General features: G+C 57.8%; 3 protein-coding genes across 4 annotated transcripts; all 3 read left to right on the plus strand.

Annotated features, from left to right (window-relative positions):
- The first annotated feature begins 57 nt into the window (after positions 1-57).
- Positions 58-3,886, plus strand: RPL27 (ribosomal protein L27). Its single transcript, XM_009555373.2, has 5 exons — positions 58-135; positions 245-327; positions 1,441-1,610; positions 2,345-2,455; positions 3,799-3,886. The coding sequence occupies exons 2-5, from the start codon at positions 247-249 to the stop codon at positions 3,845-3,847; spliced, it is 411 nt and encodes a 136-aa protein (XP_009553668.1). The 5' UTR covers positions 58-135; positions 245-246; the 3' UTR covers positions 3,848-3,886.
- Positions 3,887-4,276: 390 nt separating this feature from the next.
- On the plus strand, positions 4,277-7,245 carry IFI35 (interferon induced protein 35). Of its 2 annotated transcripts, XM_054088165.1 has the most exons (9): positions 4,277-4,367; positions 4,573-4,668; positions 4,808-4,966; positions 5,268-5,381; positions 5,688-5,832; positions 6,048-6,181; positions 6,348-6,537; positions 6,789-6,895; positions 6,975-7,245. In XM_054088165.1, exons 1-9 carry the CDS (start codon positions 4,353-4,355, stop codon positions 7,164-7,166), a joined length of 1,152 nt encoding a protein of 383 aa, XP_053944140.1. In that variant the 5' UTR covers positions 4,277-4,352; the 3' UTR covers positions 7,167-7,245. The 2 variants fall into 2 exon arrangements, with proteins under 2 accessions (XP_053944140.1, XP_053944141.1); XM_054088166.1 differs by lacking the exon at positions 4,573-4,668 and having other exon boundaries at positions 4,293-4,367.
- Positions 7,246-9,322: 2,077 nt separating this feature from the next.
- On the plus strand, positions 9,323-16,751 carry LOC128854502 (uncharacterized). The gene is made up of 5 exons (XM_054088158.1): positions 9,323-9,657; positions 10,699-10,802; positions 11,685-14,582; positions 15,909-16,117; positions 16,549-16,751. The coding sequence occupies exons 1-5, from the start codon at positions 9,480-9,482 to the stop codon at positions 16,616-16,618; spliced, it is 3,459 nt and encodes a 1,152-aa protein (XP_053944133.1). The 5' UTR covers positions 9,323-9,479; the 3' UTR covers positions 16,619-16,751.
- Positions 16,752-17,380: the final 629 nt, after the last annotated feature.

Consider the following 17,380-nt stretch of genomic DNA (forward strand, 5'->3'; position numbering starts at 1 on the left):
CCGCCGCGCCGCCCTCTACCCGCGCTACCCTCCTCCTTCCTCTCCCTGACTCGGAAGCGCCTGGCGCTGACGTGACGTCATCGGCGCGACAGCCGCGTCCTCTTCCGGTGTGGGCGCCATCGTCGCAGGAGCTCGGTGAGTGACTCCGGGCGCGGCCTCGGCCGGGATCCGTCGCCATCCGCGGCGGCGGTGGGGCGGGGGCGAGCCGGGGCCCGGCCGTGACCGCCGCGCGGTGTCTCCGCAGGGATGGGGAAGTTCATGAAGCCGGGGAAGGTGGTGCTGGTGCTCGCCGGGCGCTACTCGGGCCGCAAGGCCGTCATCGTGAAGGTGAGCATGTTACAAGGAGGAGTTCCTGTTGCGAGAAATGGAACGTTGTATTATAAGCTAAAGTGGAGCTCGTTTTCGTCTAAGGAATTGTGTTTTTTGAAAGTTAGAAAGAACGTCCTTCTGAGAGCAAGTTTTCTTTCAACTTTTTTCCCAGACAGTGATCATTCAGAGTCATAGAATCATTTGGGTTGGAAGGGACCTTAAAGCCCATCTAGTTCCAACCCCCTGCCATGGGCAGGGACACCTCCCACTGGATCAGGCTGCCCAAGGCCCACCCAACCTGGCCTGGAACCCCTCCAGGGATGGGGCAGCCACTGCTTACCTAGGCAACCTGTTCCAGTGCCTCACCGCTCTCATAGTGAAGAAATTCCTCTTTATGTCCAGTCTAAATCTGTCCCTCTCCAGTTTATCCCCGTTCCCCCTCGTCCTGTCACCACAAGCCTTTATGAACAGTTCCTCAGCTTTCTTGTAGCCCCTTTCAGGTACTGGAAAGTCGCTCTAAGGTCTCCTCTGAGCCTTCTCTTCTACAGGATGAACAACCCCAACTCTCTCAGCCTGTCCTCAGATGGGAGGTGCTCCAGCCCTCAGATCATCTTTTTAGACCTCCATTCCTTGGAGGTGATGATGCCTTCTCTTCAGGATAATCTGTGCTGAACAGTGCCTTTTTCTGTAATCATCTCTCTTTGCAGTCTTTCCCTGTCTCAGATGCAAGGTTAGGCAAAGCTGGCTCCAAAGCTCCACATTAGCAAGAGTTTCGACTGTTGTGAAGTTCATAATAACGTTAAAATTAGACCTTGGAAAGTAATGGAATATGCATAAAATATCTGGGGAAATTTATACACATGCATGTAAGCGGGAAATGCATTCTGTCCCAGCTCTTGTCTCACTGCAGACGATAGATGGTGGTCACTCCCTCGGGTTGCCCAGGCTTGATAAATGTTGTTTGCTTTCTAAAACTCCAGAATGAGTCATAAGAGAGTTTGTTTGCTGGTGTTTTCGGTACCAAGCATGAAGTAGCCCGAGCTGCCTCTCCTGAGCAGACCCGTTGAGCCCAGAGTGGTTCCTGTGCCAGGGCTCCATGGTGCCATCCTGGTGGCGGTTGATCTCTTTCAGAACATCGATGATGGCACCTCAGACAGGCCCTACAGCCACGCCCTGGTGGCGGGTATCGACCGGTACCCACGCAAGGTGACTGCTGCCATGGGCAAGAAGAAGATCGCCAAGAGGTCCAAGATCAAGTCCTTTGTCAAGGTTTATAACTACAACCACCTGATGCCTACCCGGTGAGTGCTTGTGGTGGTTGCGGCACCTGGCTCTTCTCTCCCTCACAGCAGTTGCAGTGCCAAGCTGTGCTCTCCAGTGAATCATAGAATGTCCTGAGTTGGAAAGGACCCACAGGATCATCAAGTCCAACTCCTGTGCCTGCACAGAACAACCCCAAAATTCACACCATAGGTCTGAGTCCATGGCCAAATGCGGTTGGAATATTGTCAGGCTTGGGGCCATGGCTGCTTCCCTGGAAGCTGTCCCAGTGCTCCACCACCCTCAGGGGGAAGAACCTGTTCTAATGTCCAACCTAACCCTTCCCAGCCCATCTTCCTGCCATTCCATTGTGTTTTGTCATTGGTCACCAGAGAGAAGAGCCCGTCGCTTGTTCCTCCTCCTCTTCTCCTTGTGAGGAAGCTGCAGATTGTAGTGAGGTCCCCTGAGTCTCCTCCAAGCTGAACAACCACAGGTTCCTCAGCTGCTCCTCATAACTCCTGTTCTCCAGCCCCTTCCCCAGCTCTACTCCTCTCCTCCTGACACACTCCAGCCCTTCAACGTCTTGTAGTGAGGGAACCACAACTGAACTCAGGATTCAAGATGTGGCCTCACCAAATACAGGGCCACAACTGTGGTGGTTGCCAGCAGTGAGAGGACTTTGGGAGCTGCAGTCCCATGACCATTGTTGGGATGGGTGCCTGCCCTCCAGCTGTGGCCCTGCAGCTCAGCTGAGCGCTGCTGCTCTCTTGCCCAGGTATTCCGTTGACATTCCTCTGGACAAGACCGTGGTCAATAAGGATGTGTTCAGGGACCCCGCACTGAAACGCAAAGCGAGGCGTGAGGCCAAGGTGAAATTTGAGGAAAGGTGAGTTTGACGCCTGTCTCTCTGTCAGTGCCGGCACCTGTCTTTGGGCTGGGCCTTGGCATGGTTGTGCCACAGCCTGGATGAGACTGGTTAGACATCTCTGCTCCTGCTTTTGGAATACACTTTTGGCTGTGTATGTTCCTGTCTTTGCTCTGTGCTGGTGGGTTAGGATGGGAATAGCTGCCAACAGCCACAGGCTCCGGTGCCGCTTCCAAAGCCACAGGCTCCTGCTAGACCAGGTGGGGCCCTTCAGATGCTGGGTGTTGATCATAGAATAGTTTGGGTTGGAAGGGACCTTAAAGATCATTCAGTTCCAACCCCCTGCCATGGACAGGGACACCTCCCACTGGCTCAGGCTGCCCAAGGCCCTTCCGACGTGGCCTTGAACACCTTCAGAGATGGGGCAGCCACAGCTTCCCTGGGCAACCTGGGCCAGCGTCTCACCACTCTCGTAGTGAAGTTCTTCCTAATGTCCAGTCTAAATCTGCCCCTCTCCGGTTTATACCCATTCCCTTTTGTTCTATCACTCCAAGCCTTTTTGAACAGTCCCTCTCCAGCTTTCCTGTAGCCCCTTCAGGTACCGGAAGGTCGCTTTAAGGTCTCCTGTGAGCCTTCTCCAGGCTGAACAACCCCAACTCTCTCATCCTCGTAGGGAAGGTGCTCCAGCCCTCTGATCATCTTTGTAGCCTCTCTGGACCCGTTCCAACAGCTCCATCTTCTTATATTGACGATTCCAGAACTGGAATCTGAGCTGATCTCAGCTTCTCACCCAGTTCTGCCACCATCTTTCACTGGGCAGCTCTGGTGCTTTCCTCTGGAGTTAACATCGGGATTTGCGCTCCCACTCTGCTTTCTGTTCAGAAACTCCCTCGGCAGCGGGAGCTGAGCAGCCTTGGTGGGCACAGGGGGTTCTAGGATGTAAGGGCTTTGGCGGGCAGCTGGGCCTGGGCTGTAGTGGAGTGTGGTTCCTGTGGCCGCGGGCTGCTCTCCTGTTTGGAGTGGGTCTGGGATGCAGGGGATGTGCTGGGCACCTGGATCCTGGGCTGTTGTGGAGTGGGTCTGGGATGCAGGGGCTGTGCTGGGCACCTGGATCCTGGGCTGTTGTGGGGCGTGGTGCCTGTGGCTCCTGTTTGGAGGAGCTCTGGGACACGGGGTCTGCGATGTGGGGGTCTGGCAGGTGGCTGTGGCCTGGGTTGTAGCGGGGAACTATTCCCATTTGGAGAGGGTCTGGTTGCAGCGGGGTTGAGGAAAGGGAGTGGATTGCTGTGGGTGGTGGGGAGCATGCAGGCAGTTGATGCTGTGGCTGCAGATGTGAAGCACCCTACCCCTCTGCTCTCCCCCAGGTACAAGACGGGCAAGAACAAGTGGTTCTTCCAGAAGCTGCGGTTCTGAAGGTCCAGGGGGGGCTCCAATAAACGCTCTTTAAAAACCTCTCTGCTTTGGTGTCTGGAAGCGTGGCTGGGATGGCGTGGGGTGGCTGGAGTTGCTCCTTGGGTCTGGAAGAGCTGGGAAAGGTGGGGTGATCCGGGTGTGCTGTGGGCACCTCCTCCCCACCCGGCGACGGAGCTCACGTCGCTGTCCCTAAAGGAAATCTCATTCCCAAACACATGGCAACTCCCGAGGGAGAAGAGAGGAGGGAAAGGGGTAGAGGAAGGGGCTCGTTCCCGGTGGCGGTCTCTTTCCTCTAGCTGAGCTGTTGCCGTTACCGCGGCTGCGGTTTCTCGCCGCGCGGGGCTTGGGGGGAACGGTTTTTACCGCCCGGGTAGCGGGGCCCGGGCTGCTGCGGGGGCGGAGGGCGGAGCCACCGGGAGGGGCGGGGCCGGGGCCGCCGAAGCGAAAGCGAAAGGGAAGAGGGCGAGAAGGGCGTCCCGGCCGGGCCGGTCTCGGGGCCGCGGGGATGGACTCGGATGAGGTGAGGAGCGCGGGGCTGGAGGAGCGGGGAGCAGAGCCGGGCCGGGGGGAGTGGGGGCATCCCGCGGTGGGCTGGGGAGAGCTGTACCTGGGCAAGGGAAGCAGCGCTGCAGCGTGAGGCTGCGCTGCGAGCAGCAGAGACCCCGGGGGCAGAAGGTTGCCCGAGCTGTGGGTCTGGCACGGCTGAGCACCCCTGTTGCCTCCAGGACTCCTTTGTCCAGTGTCCCGTGTCCGTGGGCCCAGAGGGCGGCTGCCCAGAGGAGACTCCTGAGAACATCCTGCAGGAGATTGAGCGCTGCAAGGTGTGTCCTGTGGTGGTCCAGGAGGGGTTGAGTCCACCCTGTGTGCAGGTGGAAGCTCGAGCTTCTGATTCCTTCATGGACTACGTGCCAGGAGTATCAACATCCATGGGGTCTCGGTGTCTGATGGTGCCTCCCACAGGAACTGTGCAAGGCTCTGGAGAAAGACCATGCCGAGCTACAAGAGGCCAAGGAGGCTCTAGAGCAAAGGACACAAAAGCTGAGGGAAGAGGGAGAGCTGCTCCGTAAAAACCTCGAGCAACAACTGTCTTTAAGCAGAGGTGAAGAGAAATTCCACCAGGTTGGTGGTCAGAGGAGTTGTCCTGGGCTTGGAATGGTGGCAGTTGGTGGTGGGGCTGCATCACTTGGCTCATGGCTCGGACACCACTGTGCTCTGGACCCAGTGGAGGTGTTGTGGGATGTCACATTAGGCTGGTGCTGAGAAGCGAACTTGTGCTGTGGCTGTGGAGGAAGAGCCACAAACAAACATGAGGAGCAGGGTGGAACCGTGTCCAGGAACAGCGCTCTGCTTGAACCAGGGAGCGTCCTGCAGCCCCCGCATCCCGCTGGCACCCTTGCTGCCCTCTTTTCTTTCCTTCCAGATGGGCATCGTTTTGGCGAAGGAGGAGGGGAACAAACTGAGGCAGAAGCAAGAGGTGCTGAGAAAGAAACTGGAAGAAGTGAAGAAGAGGGTTCTCTGGACAGATCCAGTGAAGGTAACAGAGCACATGTGGGCACTCAGGTCTGCTTTCAGGGGCGTGAACCTGGCTGGAAAGGCTGCAGGCGAACGCAGCTGAGCACCGTGTGGCAACTGGCTGTGCTCCCGCTGACAGGTGGCTCTGAAGCTGGGGTCCGAAGCTGCGGCCGTGGCTTTGGGACTCCACGCGCAGCCAGACCCTAAGGAGAGGCTCTGCTGAGGCTCTCCAATCTGTTTGCTTTGAGCTTGTTTCTAGTCTGTGGATTGGCGGGGACAGGCCCTGTGCGAGGTCCAGTCTCCTCTAGGTCTGTGTACCTAAACCTAGATGCTGCCTGCTTTGCCGGAGAAGAAAATGGTGTTTAAGGGACTTGTGACAAATGAGGAGGACGCGGACAAGCTGATGCTCAGCCCGCTGATCCGCTACCCTCTGCTGGGGGGCTCGGCTCTCATCACCTTTGAGAAGGAGGAGGGTAAGAGCGAGCAGAGCACCCTCTGCACCCCCTCCTTGGGCCAGGGCTTGAAGCTCTGCCTCCTCTGCCAGCGCGGTGTGCCCTGTCTCTGAAGTGTTGGCTGCCCCGTGTCGCCCCGCGGTGTGCTCAGAGCAGGCGGTTTATCCCCCGTGCCAGGGGTTTATCCCCTGTGCCGGGGGTTTATCCCCTGTGCCGGGGGTTCTCGCTGCTTGCAGTGGCACAGAGGATTGTGGAACTGAAGGAGCACATAGTGGAGCTGAGCTACGGGTTGGAGCTGGAGGAGCTGGAGCGGTGCAGAATGCGAGTGCAGGCAGCGCCGGTGGATTTGCTGCTGCCATCTGTCCTGGAGGTATGTCCCGTGGGCCGGCTGCTCCCCAGAACCACAGAGCTGCCCTTGGGCATGCACCAGCTTTGCTGTGTCCAGCTCCACCACACCAGGTTGCTGGTAGCAGCCCAGCTCAGCTCCCTGAGCCCTGGGGCTGGCCCTGGCACTGACCAGCTGGTGGCACCTGCAGATTGGGGTGACTTGGAGCAGCAGGAGTATCCTTCTGTCCGGCCTGCCCAGCCTGAGCATCCCCGAGGAGACTCTGCTGCTCAGGCTGGAGCTCTTCTTCAGCAAGACGAAGAATGGGGGTGGCGAGGTGGAGTGTAGCGAGCTCCTGGATGACTCCAGCCAGGCGGTGCTGACCTTCGTGCACGATGGAGGTGGGTGTGGTGTGCCGGGCTGCGTGGAGCGCGGAGCAGCTGCCTTGAGGGGGCACAAGGTGTTTTCTGGGAGCGGATGGAGCTGTGTCTGTGGGGAGTGGGGAAGGCAGGTGAGCCCAGGCTGTCCCATCTCCCCTGGGACAGTGCTGGTGCAGGTGAGCTGGGCAGTGCCAAGCCTTGGTGCCAGCGCCGTGACGTCCATGGAGCTCGGTGGGGCCGGGGCTGCTCAGGGCTTTCCTCTCTGTCTGCAGTGGCCGAGCGGCTAATCGACAGGGGATGCATGCCAGTGCTTATCGGGAAAGGAAAATACGAGCTCAAAATATCACCATGCATGAGTGGAGACATCACCGGCCTACAGGTGAGGACAGGAACCCTGGTGCTGAGCAGCCGCTGCCGGCTTAGGGTGAGTCCTGCTGCCACTCACCCACTGTGCTCAGCTCCAGCCCTCGCGCTGCCCGCGCACCGTCCTGCTCACCGGCATCCCCGACGTGCTGGGCGAGGAGCCCATGCGGGATACCCTGGAGATCCACTTCCAGAAGGCCAGCCACGGCGGGGGAGAGGTGGATGCGCTGGCCTACGTCCCGGCGGGGTGGCAGGCAGTGGCTGTGTTCACACAGGACATGGGATAGCCCGGTGCCCGCAGCGGGATCCGTGCGGCTGCTGGCCACGGCGGCGATTAAAGCATTGTTGGAGAGCACTGTGTCTGTCCTGCTGGGAGGAGGATGGGATAGGATGGGATGTGTGTGAGGCTGGGATGGGGATGGGATGGGGATGTTGGTGGCTGCGCTCTGGAGCACCACGCTGGGCAGAGCCAGGCTGGGCAGGGCCATTGAGCTAAGCTTGGCCGTGGCAGCCAAGAGGGGTAATCGTGTCCTGGGGTGCATCCAGCACGGCAATGCTCGCTGATTGAGGGAGGGGATTGTCCTGCTCTGCTCTGCGCTGGTGCGGCCCCACCTTGAGCGCTGGGTGCAGTTTTGGTGCCAAAGGATGAATGAAAAGGATCTCAAACTACTGGAGAGCGTCCAGAGGAGGGCATGGAGTTGGGGAAGGGTTTAAAGGGGAAGAGTGTGAGGAGTGGCTGAAGGCACTTGGTCTGTTTGGCCTGGAGAGGAGGAGACCGAGGGGAGACTTCATCATGATCTGCAGCTTCCTCATACGGAGAGGAGGAGGAGCAGGCGCTGAGCTCTTCTCTCTGGTGACGGGACCTGAGGGAATGGCAGGAAGATGCCAGGGGAGGATTAGGTTGGACATTAGAACAGGTTCTTCCCCAGAGGGTGGTGGAGCCCTGGAACAGCTCCCAGGGCAGCAGTCACAGCCCTAAGCCTGACAATATTCCAGCAGCACTTGGGAAGTGCCCTCAGACCCATGGAGCGAATGTTGGGGTTGTTGTGTGTAGGGACAGGAGCTGGACTCGATGAGCCTTGTGGATCCCTTCCAACTCCGGACAATCTATGGTTCTATGAGCTGTGCGGGGCTGGGCTGGGCAGGGCTGTGATGCCATGTAAAAAAGGCCAAACCTAATAATCAATGCCAATTGGATTATTAAGCAGGTATTGCTTTAATGAATAACGATGCCGGACACACAGTGAGTTATTTCACCTTATGTGTGTCCATTGAGGCTGGTTACAGAACTTTTATACTCTTTAAACATACATATTCATATAGATTGCAAGAAACATTGGTTAAACGTACATAGAACTTATTATTACATTGGTTAAAACATACATAAAACTCATTATCACATCTTATCACCCTCTGTATGTGCATCGCAGTTCCTTTGTGTTTTCAGAATCCTCTGATGCTCTTTATCTTATCTCCTTCCTCACAGTGTCCCCTTGGAGAGCTCAGGTTTGTTCTTTGTTTGGGCCTTTTCCCCCACTTGGAGGATCAGTCAGAGATAAGATGCACAATACTTGTTTTGTTGCTTGTTTCAACGAGTAAGCAAGCTAAACTCCTGTTACAATTATATTCTTTCTGACTGCAAGCCGGCCAGGATTTGATTCTTATTATTCTTATTTTTGCTTAAGCCATTTCATTCCCTTAACATAATGATTTATGCCTTCCTCCAGCTGGGCAGGGCTGGGCTTTGCTGGGCAGGGCTGTGCGGGACTGGGCTTTGCTGGGCAGAGTTTTGCAGGACAGGGCTTTGCAGGGCAGGGCTGTGCGGAGCTGGGCTTTGCTGTGCAGAGCAGTGCAGAGCTGGGCTTTACAGGGCAGGGCTGTGCAGAGCTGGGCTTTACAGGGCAGGGCTGTACAGGACTGGGCTTTGCAGGGCAGGGCTGTACAGGACTGGGCTTTGCAGGGCAGAGCTGTGCGGAGCTGGGCTTTGCTGGGCAGGGCTGTGCAGAGCTGGGCTTTACAGGGCAGGGCTGTGCAGAGCTGGGCTTTACAGGGCAGGGCTGTACAGGACTGGGCTTTGCAGGGCAGGGCTGTGGGGATCTGGGCTTTGCAGGTCAGGGCTCTGCAGTGCAGAGCTTTGCGGGACAGGGCTGTGCGGGGCAGAGTTTTGCAGGACAGGACTTTGTGAGGCTGGGCTGTGCAAAGCAGGGCTCTGCAGGGCAGGGCTGTGCCAAGCAGAGCTTTGCTGGGCAGGGCTGGGCTTTGCAGGACAGGGCTCTGCAAGGCAGGGCTGTGCAGGGCAGGGTTGTATGGAGCTGGGCTGTGCGGGAGAGGGCTGTGCGGAGCTGGGCTTTGCAGGACAGGACTCTAAGGCAGGGCTGTGTGGAGCTGGGCTTTGCAGGACAGGGCTCTGCAAGGCTGGGCTGGGCTTGGTTGGGCTTTTCGGGGCTGGGCTGTGCAGAGCAGAGCTGTGCGGGGCAGGGCTGTGCGGGGCAGGGCTCTGCAAGGCTGGGCTGGGCTTGGTTGGGCTTTTCGGGGCTGGGCAGCCCCGGTTTCGGTTTCGTTTGGCGGCGGGGCGGTCGCAGCCCGTGGCGGTGCGGGCGATGCGGGGGCGCACGGTGCGGGTTCGGGGGCTGCCGGCAGAGTTGCCCCCCGACAGGTTGGCTGACAAGCTCACCATCCACTTCCTGCGCTCCCGTAACGGCGGGGGGGAGATCGCCGAGGTGCGGGTGCTGCCCGGGACCCCGCCCTGCGCCCTCATCACCTTCGAGGCGCTGGAAGGTAACGGGCGGGGGCTCTGCCGGCTCCCCCGCACCCACACCGCCCCCCCTGTCTCATCCCCTCCTGCCCTATACCCCCTTGTACCCCCCCCGCCCCATTCCCTTCCCACCATGTACCCCCCTGTCCCCCCCTGCCCCCCCCGCCCCATTCCCCCCTGCCCTCTCCCTTCTTGCCATGTCCCCCTCCTCCTTCCCCTGCCCCGTCCCCTCCTGCCTTATTCCCCCCCTGCCCTCCCCTGCCCAAGTCTCTTCCCTGTCCCATTCCCACCCCTGCCCCGGACCCTCCTGCGATGTTCCCCCCCTGCCCTTCCCTGTCCTCCTACTCCCCCATCACCTCCTGCCCTATTACCCCTGCCCCATCCTTCCCTGCCCTCTCCTACCCCTCCCCTCCTGCCCTGTCCCCCCCGCCTACCTCCTCCATCGTCCCCTACCTTCCTGCCCCATCCCATCCTCCTCCCTGTTCCCTCCTGCCTCATCTCCCCCACTATCCCATCCTGTCCCCCTCCTCCCTGTCCTCCAGCCCTGTCCCTGCAGCCTGTCTGCTCCATCCCCTCCCGCCCTGTTGTCCCCCCAATCCTCCATTGCCCCCTGCCCTCCCATCCCACCCTCCTTCCCTGTCCCCCCCTGCCTCATCATCCCCTGATCCTGCTCTGTCCCTCCAGCCTGTCTGCCCCATTCCCTCCTGCCCACCTGCCCCATTCTGCCCTGCCCCATTCCGCCCTGCCCCATCCCCTCCTGCCCCATTCCCCCCTGCCCCATTCCCCCCTGCCCCATCCCTTCCTGGCCCGTCCCCTCCTGCCCCATCCCCTCCTGGCCCGTCCCCTCCTGCCCCATCCCCTCCTGCCCCATCCCTTCCTGCCCCATCCCCTCCTGCCCCATCCCTCTGCCCCATCCCTCTGCCCCATCCCCTCCTGCCCCATCCCTTCCTGCCCCATCTCCTTTGCTCATTTGCCCCATTCCCCGCTGCCCTCCCATCCCGTCTTCTCCCTCTCCTCCTGCCAGCCTGGGGCTGGGCTGATGCGGGTGTTTTTTTCCCACCCAGTGGCTCAGAGGGTCCTGAAGGCAAAGAATCACGTGTTGTCCATCGGAGGGAAGAACTACCCGCTGGAGGTGACGGCCGACGTCGTGGAGCTGAGCCCCGATGAGGTACCGAGGACTGGCTCTGTGCCTGGCAGATGCAGCCTGGAAGGGACACCTGGCTTTCTTCTTTTAATCTTAATTAAACATAAAGCAAATCCATTTTTATTCGTATTCCAGCAGGGAATTATTTTTGTCCGTGTTAATGAGACCGGGACAGCCGGGCAGGCCGTACGCTCGGTCGTTTGGTGTTTGTGCCTGGCAAAGCAAGGAAGAACAGCGAAGGGGCACTTTGCTCCAGGGCCACTTGGTGACACACAAAGATTTGTCTCTGTGCCACCTGCGCCACGCAACGGTGTGTCATTAGTGCCTCTATCCCATCGTTAACTGGACACCGTGTTGTTGGCTGGACACCGTTTCATTAGCTGGGCGCATAGAGTGTATTTTTCCTCTCTCCGCTTCAGGAGAGTTTAGGAGAAAGCCATGCTGATGTCTGGGAGGCACTGGGGACTTCTTACCTCTTCCTCCAGTTTCAAGAGGGTACAGCCGTAGCCGCATCTCGTGTTTTCCTGGCTTGTATTTCCCAAGGGTGTGGGAGTTAGCTTAGCATCACAGACCTCGTGATGCCGGTCTGCAGCTGAAGCTCACAAGAGGGCACCCGTATTTCAGATGCGGAAGAGACGGTGGATTTCTTGGGTTTGGGCTCCTTGCAGAGCTTTTGACTGTGGGTACACGCTCCAAAAGTTGCTTGGCCCCACTGGATCTTCCAGTCCTGCCTGCGTTGTGCTCCTTTCTCAGCAGGATGTAAGATCAGGATGCTGGGAGGGTGACGTGGGGAAAATATTGGTCCTTCTGCCATAATAATGTAGGGGTTGTCCAGTGTGTTGCCTGGTGTCTCATAGGGGCGTTATTTTTGGTTGTTGCTCTCACTTCTGTGCTGTCTACTTGCAGATCTTTGTTTGCGCTTGTGTGATAGTTGACTATGGGAAGCTTCCTGCTGGCAAAACCCTCCTGAGGAACTTGCAGAAGGGCTACAGCGATGTGCAGTTCAACTTTGAGCCCAAGAACACACGCTGCGTAGTCAAGGGACCATTCACGGAGCTGCAGGCCTTCTGCAGAGCCCTGCTGGGCAGCCTGAACCTCAGGAGCCAAGATGTTGGAGAGGTCCTCCTGCCTGGTTCCAGCCATGCGGCCAAAGAGACCAGAATGCAGGATCACCAGCAAGTGCCTGACGCTGGTGAGTCTACAGGAGAGGCAGCAAAGCTGCCAGATTGGGATGAGGTGTGCGGAAAGGCAGCCGAAGCCCCATCACGTCGGGGCCGAGTGGATGAGGAAGCTGTGGAGCAGCTGGAGGACTTCTCCCTAGTGATGGACGCGGACATTTACTTGTACATGCAGAAATTCTGTGCTGGCAAGTACCAAGATGTGCTACGCCAGCACGGTGTGGATGTGGTGGATGTCATCAGCGATGGCATCACTATACTGTACCTGCAGCCTCCTGCAGGTGCAGCCGGGGATTTGGATGCCTTGCGACGAGCCCGCCTGGACCTCCAGCAGCTTTACCAGCAGCTGGAAGTGAGCTTGCGCAAGGAGAAGATCGCCAAAGGAGGACTGGCTATGGACAGCCAGGCGCTCGGGGCTCTGACACGTGAGCTGCAGGAGCTGTATCCGCAGTTGCTGTGCCATGAGGACGAGAAGCAGCTTTATCTTATTGGAAATGTTGTTGATGTGTCCCAGGCCAAGCAGAACCTTCGGGATTTCGGCACCAGAAGAGGTGCTGCTCAGACGGCTGACGTGCTCGGCAGCTCCCTTCCCTCGCCCCCAGCAACCTCCCCCACCACAGAGCTGCGCAAACCCAAAGCTCCTGTGGACACCTCAGCCGCGAGGCTCAGCCCAGGCAGGCTGGAGCTGAAAGGTGAGCTCAAGCTGGCTGCCAACTTCAGCACGCTGAAAGCAGAGAGGTCTCCATCCAGCTGGGGCGTCCTGCTGGCTCGGGGCTCTCCACCAGTGGGACAGGCACAGCTTTTGGCACAGGACCTGTTGGAGACGGATGCTTCAGGTGCAGGTAACCCAATAGTGCTGAGCCAGCAGTACCAGCGGCGTGTCTCCACGGCAGATGTGCTTTGTGGGTCAGCAGCAGAATCTCAGCAGAAGGAGCCCAAAGAATGGGACTATGCGAAAGGAGGTGCCAGGGTTATAGGGTACAAGGCTCTGTCTCCCATGGGGAGTAAAGAAAACAGCGCTTGGCAGCATTCTGGGGACTCTGGAGGCTCAGGTCCCATCAAGAACCATCCCTTTGCTACCACCTCTGGTGCCTTTGATGAGACAAGCACCTCTTCTGCTTTAGACTCTAAACCCTCTGAATCCAGGCCTCTGCCGCGCCGTTCCAGCAGCTTCTCCCTGCCAAGGACAAAGGCAAACGAGAAGCCCCAAAGCCCTGGCAGAGCAGGCGGTGGGGTGAGTGAAGAAATGAGCCTGGACTCTCTGCAGTGGTCCTACCTGAAGGACACTTGCTGCTCCGTGATTGATGAGCTCTGCAGGGATGGAGGCGTGCAGATCTCGGAGCGTCGCGCTGGGGATTGCACCGTGCTGACGCTGCAGGCAGCGGAGAGGAGCGAGCTTTGCCAGGCTAAACGGAAGGTGGAAGCCCTTGTGCAGAAGTGTCCTGACCTCGTGTGTCAGAGTATGAGCTACTCAGAGCTCGCTGTAGATGGTCCGGATGACAGTGCCCTGAGCGAGCTGTGCAGCCTCCTGCGAGGAAGTTCCCTCCAGGTTGGAATCAGCAAAGACAAGTACAACCTGTATCTTGCCTGCCCCAAGGAGATGCTGCAAGGAGTGACCGAGGCCTTTGACGTGTTTTCTTCTAGGAGGCTCCATGCCTTGAAGTCTTCATCCTTGTCTCCAGGACCAGAGGGTACAGGGCATTCAAGTGTCATCCAGCCCAGCAGAAGCCAGGACGCGGTGCTGGGTGCAGCCCTTCTTGACAGCCTGGAGTCCCTACAGATGGGCCTGGAGCACCTGGACATCAGCGATAAAGCGGTCCATGCAGATGCCCTCAAGGCTTTCCAGCTGCCTGAGGCTGAGGAAAAGAGGTCCCCCAGTCCTTGGAGGTTCCAGCAGTCACTGGAGCAGGAGGAGGCCAGTGACCATGTTGATTCTGGAGCTGTGCGAGGACGAAGCAGCCCTCTCAGCCCTGGTGTAGTGGATAAGCCCAGTCCTGCCGGTCTGAGGGAGCCCCAGGAGCAGCTGAAGACAAAGATATCTAAGGGGGAGCCTGACGTTGCGCGGCTAAAGCAAGTTTTGCCCGACAGATTCCAGTTTTCAAGAGACAAGAGCAGAGGAGGTCGCAGCGAAGGAATGGGAGAGCTGTGGTTGCCGGTTCCTGCCGCAGACGGGGCTCCTCGCTCCCTGCCCACCTGGTTGTACAGGGCTACAGCTGCGGAGACACCGGGGGCTGCAGCCCAACAGCCACCGGCAGCTGAGTCTGGGGGCCAGGAATGCGCACTGCTCCCACCGGGCAGGAGCAACACGCAGGAGGAGCCCAACCTTTCGTCCCAACAGACAAGAGGCTCCAGCCTTGGGCAGGAAAGTGGCAAGACCCCTCCGGGCAGGTGTGATGTTTGCCAGGGCTGGGGGATGACCTGCCAGGCTCCTTGCGGTCACGCCTTGTGCAGGACATGTTTTGCAGCGGACAGTACGCAACCGTCTTGCTGCAGCTCCTCCTTGGTTGCCTCCAGCCGCATGATCTCCGGGACATTCAAGGTCTCCTCCCTGTCTCAGAGTCTGCCTGGCTACTATCGAGACCTAACGCTCCAGGTGGTCTACAACATCCCTGATGGCATCCAAGGGGTAGGTACCCACCTGGGGGGTTTCCCCGTCCTGCTGCAGGACACGCTGTGGGTTCTCTCAAGTGGGGCAGCGACAGCTCCGTGCCCCACGTGCAGAGCAGAAGAGGTGTTGCCGTCGCAAGAGAAGCGGCTGAGGGGTGTTCAGCCTTGAGAAGAGGAGGCTGAGGGGAGACCTTATTGCTCTCTACAACTGCCTGAAAGGAGGTTGTGGAGAGGAGGGAGCTGGGCTCTTCTCCCCAGTGACTGAGGACAGGACAAGGGGGAATGGCCTCAAGCTGCACCAGGGGAGGGTCAGACTGGACACCAGGAAGAAATTTTTCATAGAAAGGGTGATGGGGCGCTGGCAGAGGCTGTCCAGGGAGGGGGGGAATCACCAGTCCTGGAGATGGGTAGATGAGGTGCTCAGGGACACGGTTTAGTGGCAGACAGGAATGGTTGGACTCAATGATCCAAGAGGTCTTTTCCAACCCAGTGATTCTATGATTCTATGAAAAGCTCCACACCAGATCTGGGAGCAGCTTGCCTCCGTTTGAAAAGCGTGTGATCTCTGGTTTTAATTCAAAGCAACCCATGGGGCTGTGGTCATCTGTGTATTTTCAAGTGGAAGAGAATCTCAGAAGCCAGCCCTGAGCCTGGCGTTTAAAATAGCTGCTGGTTACATATGCTAGTGATTTAAAATACATTTTTCTGAGATAGGCTCTTCAGTTCTCTCTTAAACACGTTGTATTTAAGATAGTGTGGCCAGCAGGAGGAGGGATTGTCCCACTGTGCTCAGCACTGGTGAGGCCAAACCTCGAAACATGGGTTCAGTTTTGGGTCCTTCACTCCAAGAAAGACATTGAGAGGCTGGAGCGCATCCGGAGAAGGGGAGTGGGGCTGGAGAAGGGTCTGGAGCCCAGGGGTTCTGGGAATGGCTGAGGGACCTGGGGCTGTTTGATCTGGAGGAGGCTGTGGGGAGACCTCACTGCTCTCTGCAGCTGCTGGAAAGGAGGTTGTGGTGAGGTGGGTGCTGGTCCCTTCTCCCGAGTAACAGGTGATGGGATGAGAGGAAATGGCCTCAAGTTGTGCCAGGGGAGGTTTAGGGTGGATATTAGGAAAAATTTGTTCATTTAAAGGGGTCTGAGGCACTGGCAGAGGCTGCCCAGGACAGTGGTGAAGTCAGCATCCCTGAAGGGATTTAAAAGACAGGCAGATGAGGTGCTCAGGGATGTGGTTTAGTGGTGGGCTTGGCAGTGTTAGGTTTATGGTTTGACTTGGTGATCTCCAAGGTCTTTTCCAACCTAAATGATTCTGTGATTCAATAAAAATGTTTTCTTATTGTTCTAAGGTTGGTGACCCCCGCCCAGGACAGCCTTACAAGGGGGGCACTTTCTGTGCCTTCTTGCCTGACAACAGGGAAGGGCAGAAGGTGGCAATGCTGCTGAAGAAGGCCTTTGTGTATGGGTTAACATTCCAGATCAAGTCCTACAATGGAGAGGAAAGAGTGACCTGGGGGCTTATCCCACACAAAACCTCCTGGGATGGAGGCAAAGCCAGGTATGGCCCAGCTCATCGCAAGCATCCCGATTGTTGTTTTTTTGTAATTTTAAGCAACTATGGGCTCCAGCTCAACAAATCGCATCATGGGTGGCTCTCCCAGGCTCCCACAGCAGTAGAGTTGGTGTCTCCCTTTGGCTCAGCTCACAGTGCAGCTGTGGCGTGGTAGACCAGCCATGGCACCCTTTGGCTGGAGCTAATGCCCGTGCCCATCCTACACCCGTAAATTCCCCATGGCCAAGAATTCTGAGCCCTCTTCACTTACAGCGTTCCTGACTTTTCCCCGTGGTGGCACTCAGCAGCTCCCCCGGGGCAGAACGCTTCCCCCCTCAGCCCCTGTTGATAGGATTGGGCAAAAATAAACTGCTGCTCTCCTCCGTGCTTTTAGCACCAGCGGCAGGATTTACACCGCTTCCCTCTCTGCCCTGCAGGAATGGTTATCCAGATGCCCAGTATCTCCGCGAGGTTGGCACAGTACTGAAGAAACTGGGCATCGCGTGAGACTCCCTGCTGGAGCAGCCCATGCCTTCGCTTCCCTTTCCTTTCCAGCTGACAGAACTGCAGTTTAGCACAGCCAGCTCAGGAAAAAGCAGGAGTTTAAGGAGCTCCTGGCTTCCCTGAAGTTAGCCAGAAATCCGCCTGTTAGAAGTTAGCCAGAAATCCGCCTGTTAGTGACAGCAGCGACTCCATCTCTGCAAGCCTCAACATGGATTGGAGCTTCCCTGGAACTCCCCGCTCCTCCGCACCAAGCGGTTAAGCAGCTCGCTCCAACACCAGCTCCAGGCTGACCCCAGCGTGGCTTTTGGCAGCATAACCCAAACTGGGGCAGGAGCTGCTCTGGTCCAGCCCCATCTTCCAGCAGTCTCTTCGCCCTCTGGTTGCTCCAGGCAGATTCCAGCTCAGCCACTGCTGAGCTACCATTAAATCCAACTGTTGACTCAGACTTTTAGGTCTTCAAGCAGACAGCCCTGAGCTGCAGCCCCTCCTCAGGGCCAGCCGGGAACCGGCTGCTTCCTTAGGGAAAGCAGAAACCCCTTCCAGCTCCCCGGACCCGCTGCCTCCCATGGGAATGTACAAGCATGCAAAGTCTCTAGTGGAGAAACACAAATAAAGGTTTATTCCTATGTATTTCAGTAGTGGTTGTTCACATCTTGTCTTCCTTGTTCACCCATTTCAATCTCAACTGGCTGAAGGACACCCGGACACTGAGGAAAGTGCAGCAGCCTGGAAGGGCTTTGCAAACAAAAATCACCATAACCACCT

This window comes from Cuculus canorus, chromosome 25 (genome assembly GCF_017976375.1).
Source record: "Cuculus canorus isolate bCucCan1 chromosome 25, bCucCan1.pri, whole genome shotgun sequence".
NCBI classification, from domain to species: Eukaryota; Metazoa; Chordata; class Aves; order Cuculiformes; family Cuculidae; genus Cuculus; species Cuculus canorus.

Coding starts and splice junctions, on each gene's coding strand:
- RPL27 (XM_009555373.2), top strand. CDS start 247: ATGGGGAAGTTCATGAAGCCGGGGAAGGTGGTGCTGGTGCTCGCCGGG. Junction 328..1,440: donor GCAAGGCCGTCATCGTGAAG/GTGAGCATGTTA, acceptor GATCTCTTTCAG/AACATCGATGATGGCACCTC. Junction 1,611..2,344: donor AACCACCTGATGCCTACCCG/GTGAGTGCTTGT, acceptor TCTCTTGCCCAG/GTATTCCGTTGACATTCCTC.
- IFI35 (XM_054088165.1), top strand. Junction 5,382..5,687: donor TCTGGACAGATCCAGTGAAG/GTAACAGAGCAC, acceptor ACCTAAACCTAG/ATGCTGCCTGCTTTGCCGGA. Junction 5,833..6,047: donor CACCTTTGAGAAGGAGGAGG/GTAAGAGCGAGC, acceptor CGCTGCTTGCAG/TGGCACAGAGGATTGTGGAA.
- LOC128854502 (XM_054088158.1), top strand. CDS start 9,480: ATGCGGGGGCGCACGGTGCGGGTTCGGGGGCTGCCGGCAGAGTTGCCC. Junction 9,658..10,698: donor CACCTTCGAGGCGCTGGAAG/GTAACGGGCGGG, acceptor TTTCCCACCCAG/TGGCTCAGAGGGTCCTGAAG. Junction 14,583..15,908: donor TCCCTGATGGCATCCAAGGG/GTAGGTACCCAC, acceptor TATTGTTCTAAG/GTTGGTGACCCCCGCCCAGG.